At 42.6% G+C, this 13,118-nt stretch overlaps 1 protein-coding gene across 1 annotated transcript; it reads right to left on the bottom strand.

The window, feature by feature from the left end:
• Positions 1–202: 202 nt before the first annotated feature.
• On the bottom strand, positions 203–12,781 carry chrnb5b (cholinergic receptor, nicotinic, beta 5b). Its single transcript, XM_029512109.1, has 6 exons — positions 12,766–12,781; positions 5,736–5,881; positions 5,580–5,624; positions 5,020–5,129; positions 857–1,847; positions 203–358 (listed from the first exon to the last, which is right to left on the bottom strand). The coding sequence occupies exons 3-6, from the start codon at positions 5,604–5,606 to the stop codon at positions 203–205; spliced, it is 1,284 nt and encodes a 427-aa protein (XP_029367969.1). The 5' UTR covers positions 5,607–5,624; positions 5,736–5,881; positions 12,766–12,781.
• Between the last annotated feature and the right edge of the window lie 337 nt (positions 12,782–13,118).

The raw sequence follows: 13,118 nt of genomic DNA on the forward strand, positions 1-13,118 counted from the left end.
GAGAGGGAGGACGAGGGACGTTTGGAAGGGAGCAAGTGATGGTTAAGGGCTAAAGTGCGTTCTAATCATTTCCCAGTGGTGAAAGTGCCGCGTGAGGCAGATGTGTGAGTTTACGTGTCAAGATGTTATCGGAGCTCTGTGACTGGGAAGATTCAAAGTTCTTGTCTGGGTTATGTTGAAGTCATAGCTCAGGTTTCCAGTTTCAGTTATGGTCCATGTCATCAACAATGGGCGTGTTGTAACTCTCGAACAGGGGCTGCATGAAGAGGCCGACCGTCCCGACCACGCACACACACACAAAGATCCACAGGAAGAGCCGGTCAATCACCATCGCCACATACTTCCAGTCTTCAATGATCTGCAGAGAGAGACACACGTTAGTTAAGTATCGCTAGCACACACACTTGTAACATGACAACTACGGCATGATCTAATGATGACATATATTACATTTGGACTTCGTGGTGGTGGCTCATTTTTGTTGAAAACACACACATTTGGAAAGAAATGTCTTGTAATGCTAACCATTTCACCAACTTTAGTTCATTAGTTCATTTAGTTATTGTGATCACCAAAAGTCAGGCAATTTATCATCAGGAGGGAATGAATGTCTTCTGCCAAGTATCCATTCATTAGTGAGATGTTTTACTTGATAAATCTCAGCATCATAGCAGTGCACTAAGTCATGCTGGTAGCATGAATAAAAGGCACGTGGTCAAAGCAAGTGTTTAACGCATAAAATCAACCTTCATTAAAGTGGAAGTTGTATTAAAAGAAAAAAAAATACAAACTGTGAAAATCCCTTTGCTCATATATTGTAAGTATGGTACAGCACATGTTAAGGCGAAACACCTACCCCTTCATCATCATCCTCACTCTTCATCTTCTCAGCGATGTAGCGGACGCCATCCACTGCGTCCTCCACATCAATGTTGCACTTGAGCGTCATCCTCTTTCTGAAGTCTTTGTTGTCGGACAGGTCGTTGATCTTCCAGCCGTAGCGTTTAGCAGACTCCTCGTTGACAAAGAAGGATGAAGAGGAATCTGCCATTCCTCCTGGGCTGCCGGTCACCCCGTCTGCTCCACGCAACTTCTGGTCAGAGTACGATCGCTGCTGCTGTTTTTTTCTGAACTTCTCTCGAATGTTGGAGCTCCCAGGTCTGCGCATGAAGAGGTAAGAAGGGAGTTGGTACAAAAACACATGCTTGACCCACGGGGGCATGGTGTGTGTGCTGGGGGACCGATGGTGCACGTTGAGCACACAAACACTGGTGACAATGGAGAAGGTGACCAGCACCATTGTAAACATTAAGTACTTCCCAATCAGAGGCACTGCTAAAGATGTAGGTGGGACAATCTTTGAAATTAGGAGTAAAAACACAGTCAGGGCCAGAAGGACAGATATACAAAGAGTCATCTTTTCGCCACAGTCTGATGGGAGGTAAAACACCAGGATGGCCAAGGATGTGATCAGGATACAGGGGATGATCAGGTTGATGGTGTAGAATAGAGGTTTTCTCTTGATAATGAAGTCGTAGGTGATATCAAGGTATCTGATGTCATCGGGGTCTTCGTTCTTGCGTCCAGGCAGTGAGACGATATCCCACTCTCCACTGGGCTTGAAGTCATCACGGGAGGCAAAGTCACTGAGGAGGATGAGATCTATCTCTGTGTGGTCGTAGGTCCACGAGCGAAACTTCAGCGTGCAGTTCTGCTGGTCGAAGGGGAAATCACGGACCTCAATTTTGCAAGCCGACTTGTAGATTGCTGGCGGAAGCCAGGCAACCTCACCGTTGTTGGAGACCACAGCGTTGGAATAGAAGGAGACTTCATACGTCCCATCAGCACTGATAAAAGGAAAAGGTGGGAGATAAGTAAAGCCATTCAGAGCCAGACGGACCACAGATGACCGATCATATTTCAAGATCATTCAGACACGTCCACACATATCTGGGTGAGGTAAGAGAAGAACTGCTGCTTCTTTGCATTGCAAGGGACCCATTGAAATGGTTCAAAAGTTCAACAAGGTTATCCCCTGTACCTCTACTTTAGTGGTAATCAAAATATATAGTCCCTGAGCCACTCACAGAACAAGAACAGAGGGCGGATACATCCCATCTGTCCCGGGAACATACTGGATCCCGCAGGGAGTCTGAAACAAGTGGCTTGTAAAGGAAATCTGGGCTTAGTTTACAATCATTATAAAGAGAATACTACTAGATTAGTCCAAACATGTTTACACATAGCAAAGTGGTGAAGGTGGTGGAGAATTCAGAGTTAAAAAAAAAAAAAAAAAAAAAAAGGTGATGTGGTATTAGCTTAGGCGCAGTTGTGCCAGATGTGCAAAAAGCCGAAATGATGTCCTGCATGTTTGTCAGTACGTGGTTCTTTGAGAAATCCAAAGTGATGTCATCTATCGTGGAAGAGGTGTTTATTATTGTCCTAAAATATCAGAAACACAGTGGAATATTTGTCATCAAACTCATGGATCTCTTACTGAAAATCACAAACTATGAACAACCTATTGATAGCGTGCTGAGAAAATGAGTTCTTGGCTGCAAGTGTGACCTCTACTGTGTCTGCAGATGTGACACATGCGACACTTCTGTATTTTGAGAGCTATGGGATGTGTTTATCGTCTCAAGGGAGGAGCTCAGCCGGGGACAGATGCCCACAACATGGCAACAACTGCTCCCCTTCACCTCAAATCTGTTGAGACTGACTTTTTTCCTCATCTCACCAAGGCTGCAGGTGATGCATTATAGATAAGTGGCCTATCAATTATAAAGTAGGTCAGGAATCCAACCGTCACACTTGGTCTCTAATGCTTTGGGGCTGTTGTGAATATGCAGACTAATTAAAAATGCAGAGGCCCCACCTGCTTCCTGCAACCTCTGGTCCCCCCAACTTGGCCAAAAAGCTCGACCTGAAGTCATAAAGTAGTGCTGATCATGTCCTATCATTATGCCTCTTAAGCCATTACACTTCTTATGTGGTCTTTAGCTGACCAGCAATCTGTGTGCATGAAAGTTTAATGCCTACATGACTTGTATAAATGGTGGGGCCAAAACAAAAATGGCTCACATCCACATCTCAAGCTCAGATTTAAAATAAACCCTTCGGCTTTAAGAACACTAGTTTAGAAAATGCTCAAACCTAAAAGGTGTATTTACAGCTTTCTGATCATATTGCATGGTCTTCACAACCAGATTGAGATTACTCAACTGCCATAAAATTGTAGATGTTAAAATTTTCTTTGTTTTTTTTTTTTGCAAACTTGTCTACGTTGGCTTAAAAGATAGAGGTCAACGTTCTTCAACTTCATCTACTGACGAAGCATCCTTCGGCGAGTTCGCAAAATCTGGTCAAGTATAAGAGCAGACTGCCTTGATGAGCTAAATGTGCACACGAAATTCAAAATCTAAACAGTTGGCTCAATATTTTAGTCCTGTATTTATAGAGGGTGTTTTATTAAATGGCATTGTGTGTTCATTATGTCCAAAGAAAACAGATCAACCCCTAATGACAACTAAGAACCACGGTGGCATATTACCGCTAGTTATTTTATACAATTAAGATGAATTACTGTCGAGTCCACTCAGCTATAAAAGTTTTAAGGCATAATGACCGCAGTGCATCTGAAGATGGCACCACACCATTGGCAGCCTTCTGCAGCAGCTCTTGCTGACTAGTGAGCTCTTTCTTTTCAGTGTATATGCCAACTTACCTTCCTATTACTCTCCTCCACTATTTTTGCAGATTTCCCCACTTAGTGACTAATAAAGGATCTTATAATATTAGATGTGCACCTGAACACAGGAAAAAAAAAAGGAGGCAGCAAAGTGAAATTTAAAAGTGTTCTGTTTTGTTTTTCTGATATTCCTGACAGAGTTGTGATTTGAGAGAGCGAGGATTCAAACATTTTCATGGTGAAAGTTTAAGAGTAATGTAATACAAGAAGCTAGCAGATGGAAAAAAAAAAGTCCCAGGTGCTGACCTATATGGCTGACACTGGAGCTGAGACCCAAAAGCCTTCGTGCTTCGTGTCTGTCAGTGAACACTCCAGTGGATAGAGGCAGTGGGGCTAATTTCTCCTTGAATGAACTTTGACAGCATGGAGAGACTCATGTATTGATTTTCCCTTGCAGGCTTCTTATACAGCTGTAAGATGATTTTCAGATGTGCACACACAGTCCAAACATTGCCTCTGAAATGTTAGGAGCATTTATGTTCAATATGCAAAAACACATCAATGCACTTGGATGTTGTCTAGTTGTCCACTGTAACTGTGCTGGTTTGAGTTTTGGGGGGGGGGGGGGGGGGGGGGGGGGGCTGGTCTAGTCTCTGGAGGGGTCCGGTCATTAGATGATGAAAGGTTTACAAACAAACACAAAACAGGCTCAGCAATGGGGAACTACATAGAAGTGTATGTTGATACTTGTGGCACATGATCCCCTAAAGTGCAGCTGTGCAGATATTAACCAGCTGTTTTAGCACAATATGTCATCTCATACATTTGATTGACTGCTTTTTTCAGCCAATCGTGACGTTGGTTGACCTGCGACATCAGAGCAGTATCAAAATTCAACTCTGCATACTAAGAATAATAAAGTGCATATTGTCCTTTCAGGAAAAAAAAGGTAGAGCTTGACCTTACAGATGGACAGGCTGCTGCAGACTATTGCAGATGCATGTATTTGTTTAAACAGTAAAATGTTTTATCGTTTTGCTTTTTACTTTGGTTTGGAAGGCAGATTAAATCTCAGTTTCATTATCAGTGAGAAATGTGTAGTTATCCTTTAAAATATCACTCATCGTTCTCATTATCCTGAAAGAGGACAGCTAAGAGGATAGAAGGAAAAACATATCAGGAAATGGGGCTTTTGGAAATATTACAATGAATTTGCTCAAGCTGTCTGTGCTTCTTTTAATCATTTAGTTTTACCCACCCAACACCCCCAAGCACACACACACACACACACACACACAACACGCACGCACGCACAAACTCGTACGTACTTGTTATAGAGGACGATGTCTGGCAACCAAATGTGTTGTGACGGGAGGCGGATTTTCTTGATTCCCTCATACTCCTCAGGGTCCCACATCAATCTGTAGTCATTCCATACCTGATGAACAAGTGAAGTGCACAGACACACACTTAAAAAACAAACAAGTCAATGAATGCACTCAAAACTCAAACGCAAAATATGTCACACAGACGTATGGATCAAAAATGACAAGCACATATGAAGAGACACCCTTACAAAATAAAATGCATGCAACCAGAAGCGTATGTAAATCACTGGTTTGTGTATTTTAAACAGAGCGCAAACATAGTTACACTTCATGTTGTGAGGTGACCTCACCAGTGAAAACACTGGAGACGTCTCTGCAAATTTTCCTTAAATCCAGACACATGATGTTGTGTGTGTGTGTGTGTGTGTGTGTGTGTGTGTAGTAACGGCAAACATGAGTCAGACACTTGCTGTACCACTACGAGGCCATGCTTGGACGTGACCTGACCGCAAACACACGCACACCAGATAAAGAAGAAGAGGACAGGCGCGGACACAAACCTGAGTGAGCCAGCAGTTTGTGGTCATGATCTGCTCCCGCTCATTCTGCAACACAGACACACAAATAATTCCCACCATTATGTGAGATTATTAGATTATGCCTCCGTGACAACATCGTATGTAGAAGCAGGCTTGTGTTTGCTTGCGTTCCCTCACCACGTTGATCAGCTGGGCCAGAGAGACCTGGATGTAAATGGTGACTTGCTGGCTGTTGTTCACAGCCGGTCTGATAAGCTTGTTGTAGCGCTCCGGTGACAGCAGGTGACTCACCAGCCGCTCCTCCACCTCCGCACACAAGGCAGCTGCAAACACACACACACACACACACAAAGCACACTTTTCGATCAGGACCTATAATTTTCACCATATTTATTTGCAGTGAGGTAAAATAACGCAGATGCAGAGAACACAGTAATAATGATTCTCCCTGGCACATCACAGAGTGGTATTTCATGTTGTACTTTGCAAACTGTGATTGAGCAGCCAAGTGGGAATATTACAAAGTGGTTTCCTTCAAACAGAATCAGTTTTACAATTCAGAGAGAAAAATAACAACTGTCAGAAGCAAGAACGTTTCCTACAAACATCGACAGGGGGACAAAAACTGAAAAGGTAAAGAAAATCTCGTGTGAGACAACTTACTCTCTTTAACGTTGACTGTAAGCATAAAGCTAAACCACAAATGAATATACACAATAACACATAAGCTTGCTTAGAAATTCACACTGACTAGGTTAAAATGGACCTGACATCTTTGACATAGTGGCCTTACAAATAAAAACTGGGGTGTCAGTGAAAAATGTGTAAAAATTAAAATGCGCTGGAGTTTTGCAGCTGTTCAACTTTGCTTTTTACACTTTATCAACCTTGTTCTGTTTGTGTCAAAGTAGCTTTTGAAAAAAGAAGAAAGGACACTCAGCCTGACTTAATTCAAAACTACTGACCCTCTTAGTCAGCTCCCTGATCTTTTGTGACCTGCTCTTGGTGATCATTGTTGTGAGAAAAGACACACACACACACACACACAGCTGTAGTTGTTGAAGCAGTGTTTCAATCTCGTGCTGTGAGCTCGCACCAATTAGGAGCTGCAGTGGCGCAGCCTGCTGCATGTCTTCAGATGTAATGAGTGTGTAATGATGGCAATGTGTGTGTGTTTGTGTGTAAGAAAGGGAGGGAGGGAGTAGGCTGTGTGTGACTCTGACCAAATCAGATGTCACACTGTATTTTGTCACAAACAAACACAAAATGCTCTGAAGCTATATTTCCTACCAAGGCATTTCATTGTATATATTGGATATGTTTCATGTTAACAATGTATGCGATCTGTAATCCACATGACAATAATAGGGTACATTTGTGCAGAAACACACACACACACACACACACACACACACACACACACACACACACACAAAATCACCGGAGGGCTGATTTCACCCATGAAATCAACACAGAACAATTTCTGGCTGGGTCATGGAGCTGCAGTGATAGTGGGTGGTTTGAAATAAGGACACTGCCAGAGTTTCATACAGTTAAACCTGTGAAAATGCATCCTAGTTTTCTCTTTCCTCAAATAAAAACTCATCAATGAAAACTTTGGAGTGAGTGTGACGCAGTCAACTGGATAATATGCGCAACCCTGCTTTCTCTCTCTGGCGAATTCTTGAGGTTGACTGAATATCATGTGTGCCTGTCAAGCTGTTTTTGACTCAGCTGCTTCCATTCTGAGTTCACTTATGACGTTGCAGCATCATGCATATGCAAAGCATTTAAGGAGGCTGAATTTGCACATTAACATTTGACCCTTGAAAGTTCAAGTTACTTCATTTCCCCTGTGCTTCCCAGTTACAGTCCAGATGCTGAGAGGTTGACAACAGAGCTGCTGGGCTCTGCACACCACTGCAGCAACACATTGAGCAACTTAGCACAAACGCTAACATAGGCTGAAGTGTGGACAGGTTAGATTTTGGTGGACGAGGGTCAAAAGTCAATGTCACAGACCTTATTAAGATGATTTCTCAGTGACACACTGGGGTCATTTCTTTCCTAACAGCACAATCATCCATTTGGATGGAAAAGGTGATTTAAATTTTTTTTTTTTTTTTTTTAACATATTTTTCTGCGTCTTGGCTGACGAGCAGAGGCGAACAACCACAAGTGGAAAAAAATGCTAATTTGTAATTTTCAGTTATGGACAGCATTTGTGACATGTTTGTCCTTCGTGAAATATCTTCACATGACACGACTTACTTGGCTGTAGCTTTCTTTAATTATTATCTATATGTTAAAGAACGTTATGAAGATTGGATGATGTAAAGGTCAAGACTGCGTACATCTCAGCCCAAATCTCCAGATACGAACTCAAACTTCACCAGCCTTTTGCATTCAGCATTTATTTTACGTAGGTGCTATTATTTATTTGACTTGATTGGAAAACAAGCCTCAAATAGACACACTGCAGCTATAAGCACTGGATATGGAAAGAAACAATCAAGAATCAGAAGAGCAATGACTCATCAAGTGATCCAGTCCGTGCAGGAGGAGTGCATGGTGTCTTTTTGGAGGGCAAAATTCTTGGTCCTCTATTATACAGCCTGCATGACGTGACTGCTGTTTTGAGTTGAGTCATCCAGGGACTTGTCAGACTGTAGACACAGGAAAGCACTAGGAAAACAACCAGCAAAAAAAAAAAAAAAAATTCTATATATATATATATATATATATATATATATATATATAAAGAGTTTCAGACTGGAGAGTTGTTTAATTTTCACCTAAAATGTCCGAGACTGTGATATTCAACCACTGATATTTAAACAGCTGTGCGAACACTTTTGAACTAACATCAGCAATGTACTTGTATCCAAACTTCCTCAAACTGTGAAGTTAGCATCTTCACTATGCACGCTGTCTATTGTGGCACATTGCATCCATTGGGCTTGAGCAGTGCACGCAACTTGTCATATCAATATATAGTCTAGATAGAAATCCATTCAGAGACATGTCAGGATCAAGCTGAAAAGAAGAAGCACTAAGCATCAACTGCAGGAGAGCAAGGTATGTTTTACACTTGGTCACTCCACATTAACCTCCACTAGAAATCCATTTGAGAAGAAGACAGGAAGTGTCCAAAGTCTGAGCAACCGTGACATGACACTGAACCCTGAGGGTAAATGTCTTCAGAGAGCTTAGAATCATAGCGCTCTGTCTGTCAGGATTAGACAGGGTGAAAAGACAGAGACACATGAGCAGAGGAGAGGGCCATAGAAAGAGACACACACACACACACACAAACAGACCTAACAGCAGTATCAGTGCAAGACAACAATTTCTAGATTAATATAGTCATCTATATTATTATCATGGAGATGATGACACTCTTATGATAACTCATATTAATGTAAATCATCGACAGTGGCTTTGAGATTTTTATGTAAATCCTGTGGATTTGGCTCAGAGTTTGTTAGCTTTGTTTTTAAATGTCCCTTTTAAGGCAAGTGTAGTTAGTCGTGCAGTCGAAGAGCAGGAATTTCAAAGCGACAAAAAGTGACGACCAAAATGACCACCTGTCACATTCAACTCACTAACTGACCTGGACCTGCTACGGCATATGCGTACTTTGGAAGTTCACTTATTGAAATTCAGTTAATTGGCTAGTCTTTACAACCTTTTCACAATTTATGCCGTTTTTTTTTTTTTTTTTTAATGTATTTCTTTTCAGTCCCATAACCTTAGGTAAGAGCGGCTAGCTCTTAAAGCTTTGTATGTGGGGCTTGTTGGTCCAATGTCTTGCTTTTACTCAGAAAGTAACCAAAAATTGCTGTGAAGATTTTTTGTTATCCATTAGGCCTGCAGCTATAAATAGACTTTGTCAAGGATCCCATGCAGAAGGGGACATTTAGATAAAATAAAAAGGAAAACAGGAAAGAGCAAATGTGATGCATGAGGTGTCTTATTTCATAAAGGAATTAACTGCTTCTCATTATTTCTTGGTGAAGTGTTCCTGAGACGTACAAGCATTTCTTTTCAGCCCAGAACTTTCTTGATCCAGAAAATAATCAGTGCAAGTTAGATATGTAACGACTGTTAACATAATTCAAAGGCACAGGACAAAACAGAGCTGCGTGCAAAATCTTGGACTTGATGGGTTGCTTTGTAAACAGATCCAATTTTAATTACAGATATTCAAAAACTCTTTTGGGTTGTGTCCCTCCTGTGATGGTCCCTTGCTTCTACTCTCTGGTATTGGTTGTAAACAAGTTGGAGATGTCTAAAAGGTGGCATAAAAATAAATCCGGCACAAAAAAAATGAATAAACTGTGAAAGACAAATGACAAAAGAATGACATGAGACCAGTAGAAAAGTAACAAAGCTGGCGACAGAGCACACTAAAGAGTGTGTGGAGTGATGTGAGGTGTTGAGTTTGACAGTGAATGCTAAAACAGTAAATGAGGCTAAAATCAGATGTGTATGAGGCTGATGTAAGGATGGAAGAAGGAATTTTGTTGCATTAGGGAGTCTACCAGCAGGTTTCAACACGCATGTGCACACACACACACACTTGGTCGACTCACTGCACTCACCACACCTCAATAATTCATTGCCGCTAAAATAAAAATGCCATCATCTCACAACCTCAGAGACTCAAACACAATCAACGATTATTCTCTGAGTCTTTCTCAACAAGATGAAATCAGCATGGAGGTTCCATCACAGTATATGGAGAGAGCACAATGAGAAAACTTTCAGACACACTGCTGTGTCCCAGTGATGTGGCAGGACAGACACACTGTGCCATCAGTCCAGAGTGGAGGTGGAGGTGGAGAGAGAGAGAGAGAGAGAGAGAGAGACAGAGAGAGACAGAGAGAGACAGAGAGAGAGAGAGAGAGAGAGACAGAGAGAGAGAGAGAGACAGAGAGAGAGAGAGAGAGAGAGAGAGACGAGAGAGAGAGAGAGACAGAGAGAGACAGAGAGAGAGAGAGAGAGAGAGACAGAGACAGAGAGAGAAAGAAATCCTAATTCTGCATCCTGTGGGTTCGTTTTTGGGGTAGTGAATTATTCACCATGCCACCATCAGGGGTGGCCTTTCTGAGGCCAAAACAATTTAGGCTTCAGTTGTCTTTGGATTTGCTTCGTAGACTGCCTGGATCAAACATTTTATAATGAATGCCAATGTGTAATTCATACGCATCTCTAGCAGCAGACTGAGTTCAGTTTGTTCGTCTTCAAACTTTTTACAGACTGTTCTTCCATACATGGGTATAAAATCACCTCTTCTTTTACGACAATAAAACATTTTTTCATGCGTCAGTCCTGCTGTACTCTTCTCAGCAACAACAGGAAGTTGAGGAAAGAAGAGAGACAACGGCACCAGGAAAACAGACTTTCCTGCTGTCTCCTTCACTGCAGCTCTCAAACATTTCTCCTGCTTAGGTTTGCCCTGCTTGTTTCAAAACACTTCTGATGCACTTCCCTTTGGTGGATCTCTCACTTCATCAGCCTCTCTCTCATTCAAACAAGTGTGCCATTTCAATGACTAACAGTTTACTATGAAAGTTTGACCCACTGACACGCGGCCCTCTTGACGCACGTGTGCACACACACAGATCTCCAGCAGTGAGAAAGCAGCTAAAAAAAAAAAAAAAATTGAGATAAACAATAACAACCTTAGAACTACTCAAGGAAAAACTACTGTTTTTGCCCTCTCACATATAAAACATCACCCTGGGGCTACAGAAAAGCACAGCCAGGATTGTGTGAGAGATTTGTGTGACATGTTAAATGCAGATAGCATGCGATTCCCCCCACCCCATCCTCCTACTCCTAGCAATGTGGAAGCGTTGAATGAGCAAAACATCTCATCAAGAACAGCTGAAGCACACACTAACACATTTAGTTCAATGTTGCCGACACAGAGACATAGAGGACGGAGGAGAAAAGAAAGAACGCATGTGAGGAGGGACAGAATATGTCACATAGGTCATATAAGAGCAGCAATCGGGGGAAAAAACGAGATGAAGTAAAACTGAAAATGTGGCGTGCAGGAGGTGACAAAAAGTGAGTGGCACAGAGGGTGAAAAGGGGAGAGAAGATGACAGGAAGCAGAATGACACAAAGTGAGTGCCTGGATTTAATAGTAGTGGCCAGGGTGAGGTTTGATAAGAGTGACTAAGCCACAATCATGCAATGCATCAACTGCAGACAGAGTACAGGTGATAGTGAGACCTCATTGTGTGTTTTCTGTACAGTAGTTATCACTGTCAGATTTTTGAATAAAGATTTACAACTAGCAAATACTTCTACAAAAACTTTCTGGCAGATTTTAATCTGAGATTCGAATGAAAACTGCTAAACTTGTGGCACTGGGAGGAAACACACTGAAGCCATCAGACAATTGGCGCTGGGGTGTTCCCTGTCAAATGCACGGACAGATCCCGAATCAGTAGTCCCGCCGGATTCAGAACCATGGAAAGTTCCTTGGGAGTCGCATTAAGTGATGTAAACAGAAAGGGAGAGAAAAAAACCCTTCAATTTTAAATAACTGAAACTTTTCTGTAGGAAGGAAGTCCATTAAGATCATCAGGAGGACCTGGAAACCCTAACCCAATATGCCTTTAGAGTTCATCAAGTGCATTTAAGCATCACACTATCCAATGGCTGAATCAGCCACAAGGACTGACCACATGATTCAACTCTGACATTGGGTTTGAAGCACAGTTATTGGCTTTGGGTGCGATAGTGTCACCTTCTCAAATACCATAGACGTTCCTAATCAAGGCAACTGTGATTCTGAGAGTTTGATGCGTAAAGAGGAACAAGTTAGATAATTTAAAAGGCATACTGAATCACGTGCTGAAGTGTTTGACGCTACTGCCCCCCCCCCCCCCCCCCCCCCCCCCCCCCCCAACTGGCCTGCACTGTCTTCCCCCCGCTGTCTGTAAGGTTGCTTTAAAATGTTCAACACAGGAACACCCTAAAGAAGGGGTATACAATTGTAGTCAATACAAGTGAGAACATGACAAACTGTTTCTAACATTGAGTTTGGCACATTCCTCCCAGACTTATTGGATCATGTGGAATGACATGGACAGATCTGGAGCAGAATGGGCTAATCAACATTTGGCAGCGCGATTAAAAGCCCCATACAGCCCGTCCCATTCCGGGAGGATTTGAAAGGATTACTCACATGCCACAGCGAAAACCAGGAGAGCCATCGCTCCTTTCTCTTGGATCCCCATCGCTTCCTTCCTTCCAGTGCGGCTGACAGCCGGAAAACTTGCAGATGGAGAAGGCGCCGGGACGCGTGTTTTCTTTTTCTCTGCCCACGATGCGGAGTTAGACAGGATTGGAACAAAAGACGAATAAAAAGGGGTGTGTGTGTGTGTGGGGGGGTGATCGGGTTATCGCGGGTTCGTTGCAGGGGATCCCGCTGATGAGGGCTGGTCACTGAGGCTCGGAGGCATCCAGAGAGGAGCTGCCCGCTGTCTGAGCCCAGAGATGAGGGGGCTGGATCTGCCGGAGCGCACCGACTCCACCGCT

The sequence above is a fragment of the Echeneis naucrates genome, chromosome 10 (genome assembly GCF_900963305.1).
Source record: "Echeneis naucrates chromosome 10, fEcheNa1.1, whole genome shotgun sequence".
In the NCBI taxonomy this organism is placed as follows: domain Eukaryota; kingdom Metazoa; phylum Chordata; class Actinopteri; order Carangiformes; family Echeneidae; genus Echeneis; species Echeneis naucrates.

What these genes read in the sequence shown, in the direction of transcription:
- chrnb5b (XM_029512109.1), bottom strand. Translation starts at nt 5,606, where the DNA reads ATGACCACAAACTGCTGGCTCACTCAG. An exon ending in CAAACTGCTGGCTCACTCAG is followed by an intron (nt 5,130 to 5,579) that starts GTTTGTGTCCGC and finishes CTTGTTCATCAG; the next exon opens with GTATGGAATGACTACAGATT. An exon ending in GTGAGGATGATGATGAAGGG is followed by an intron (nt 359 to 856) that starts GTAGGTGTTTCG and finishes CTCTCTCTGCAG; the next exon opens with ATCATTGAAGACTGGAAGTA.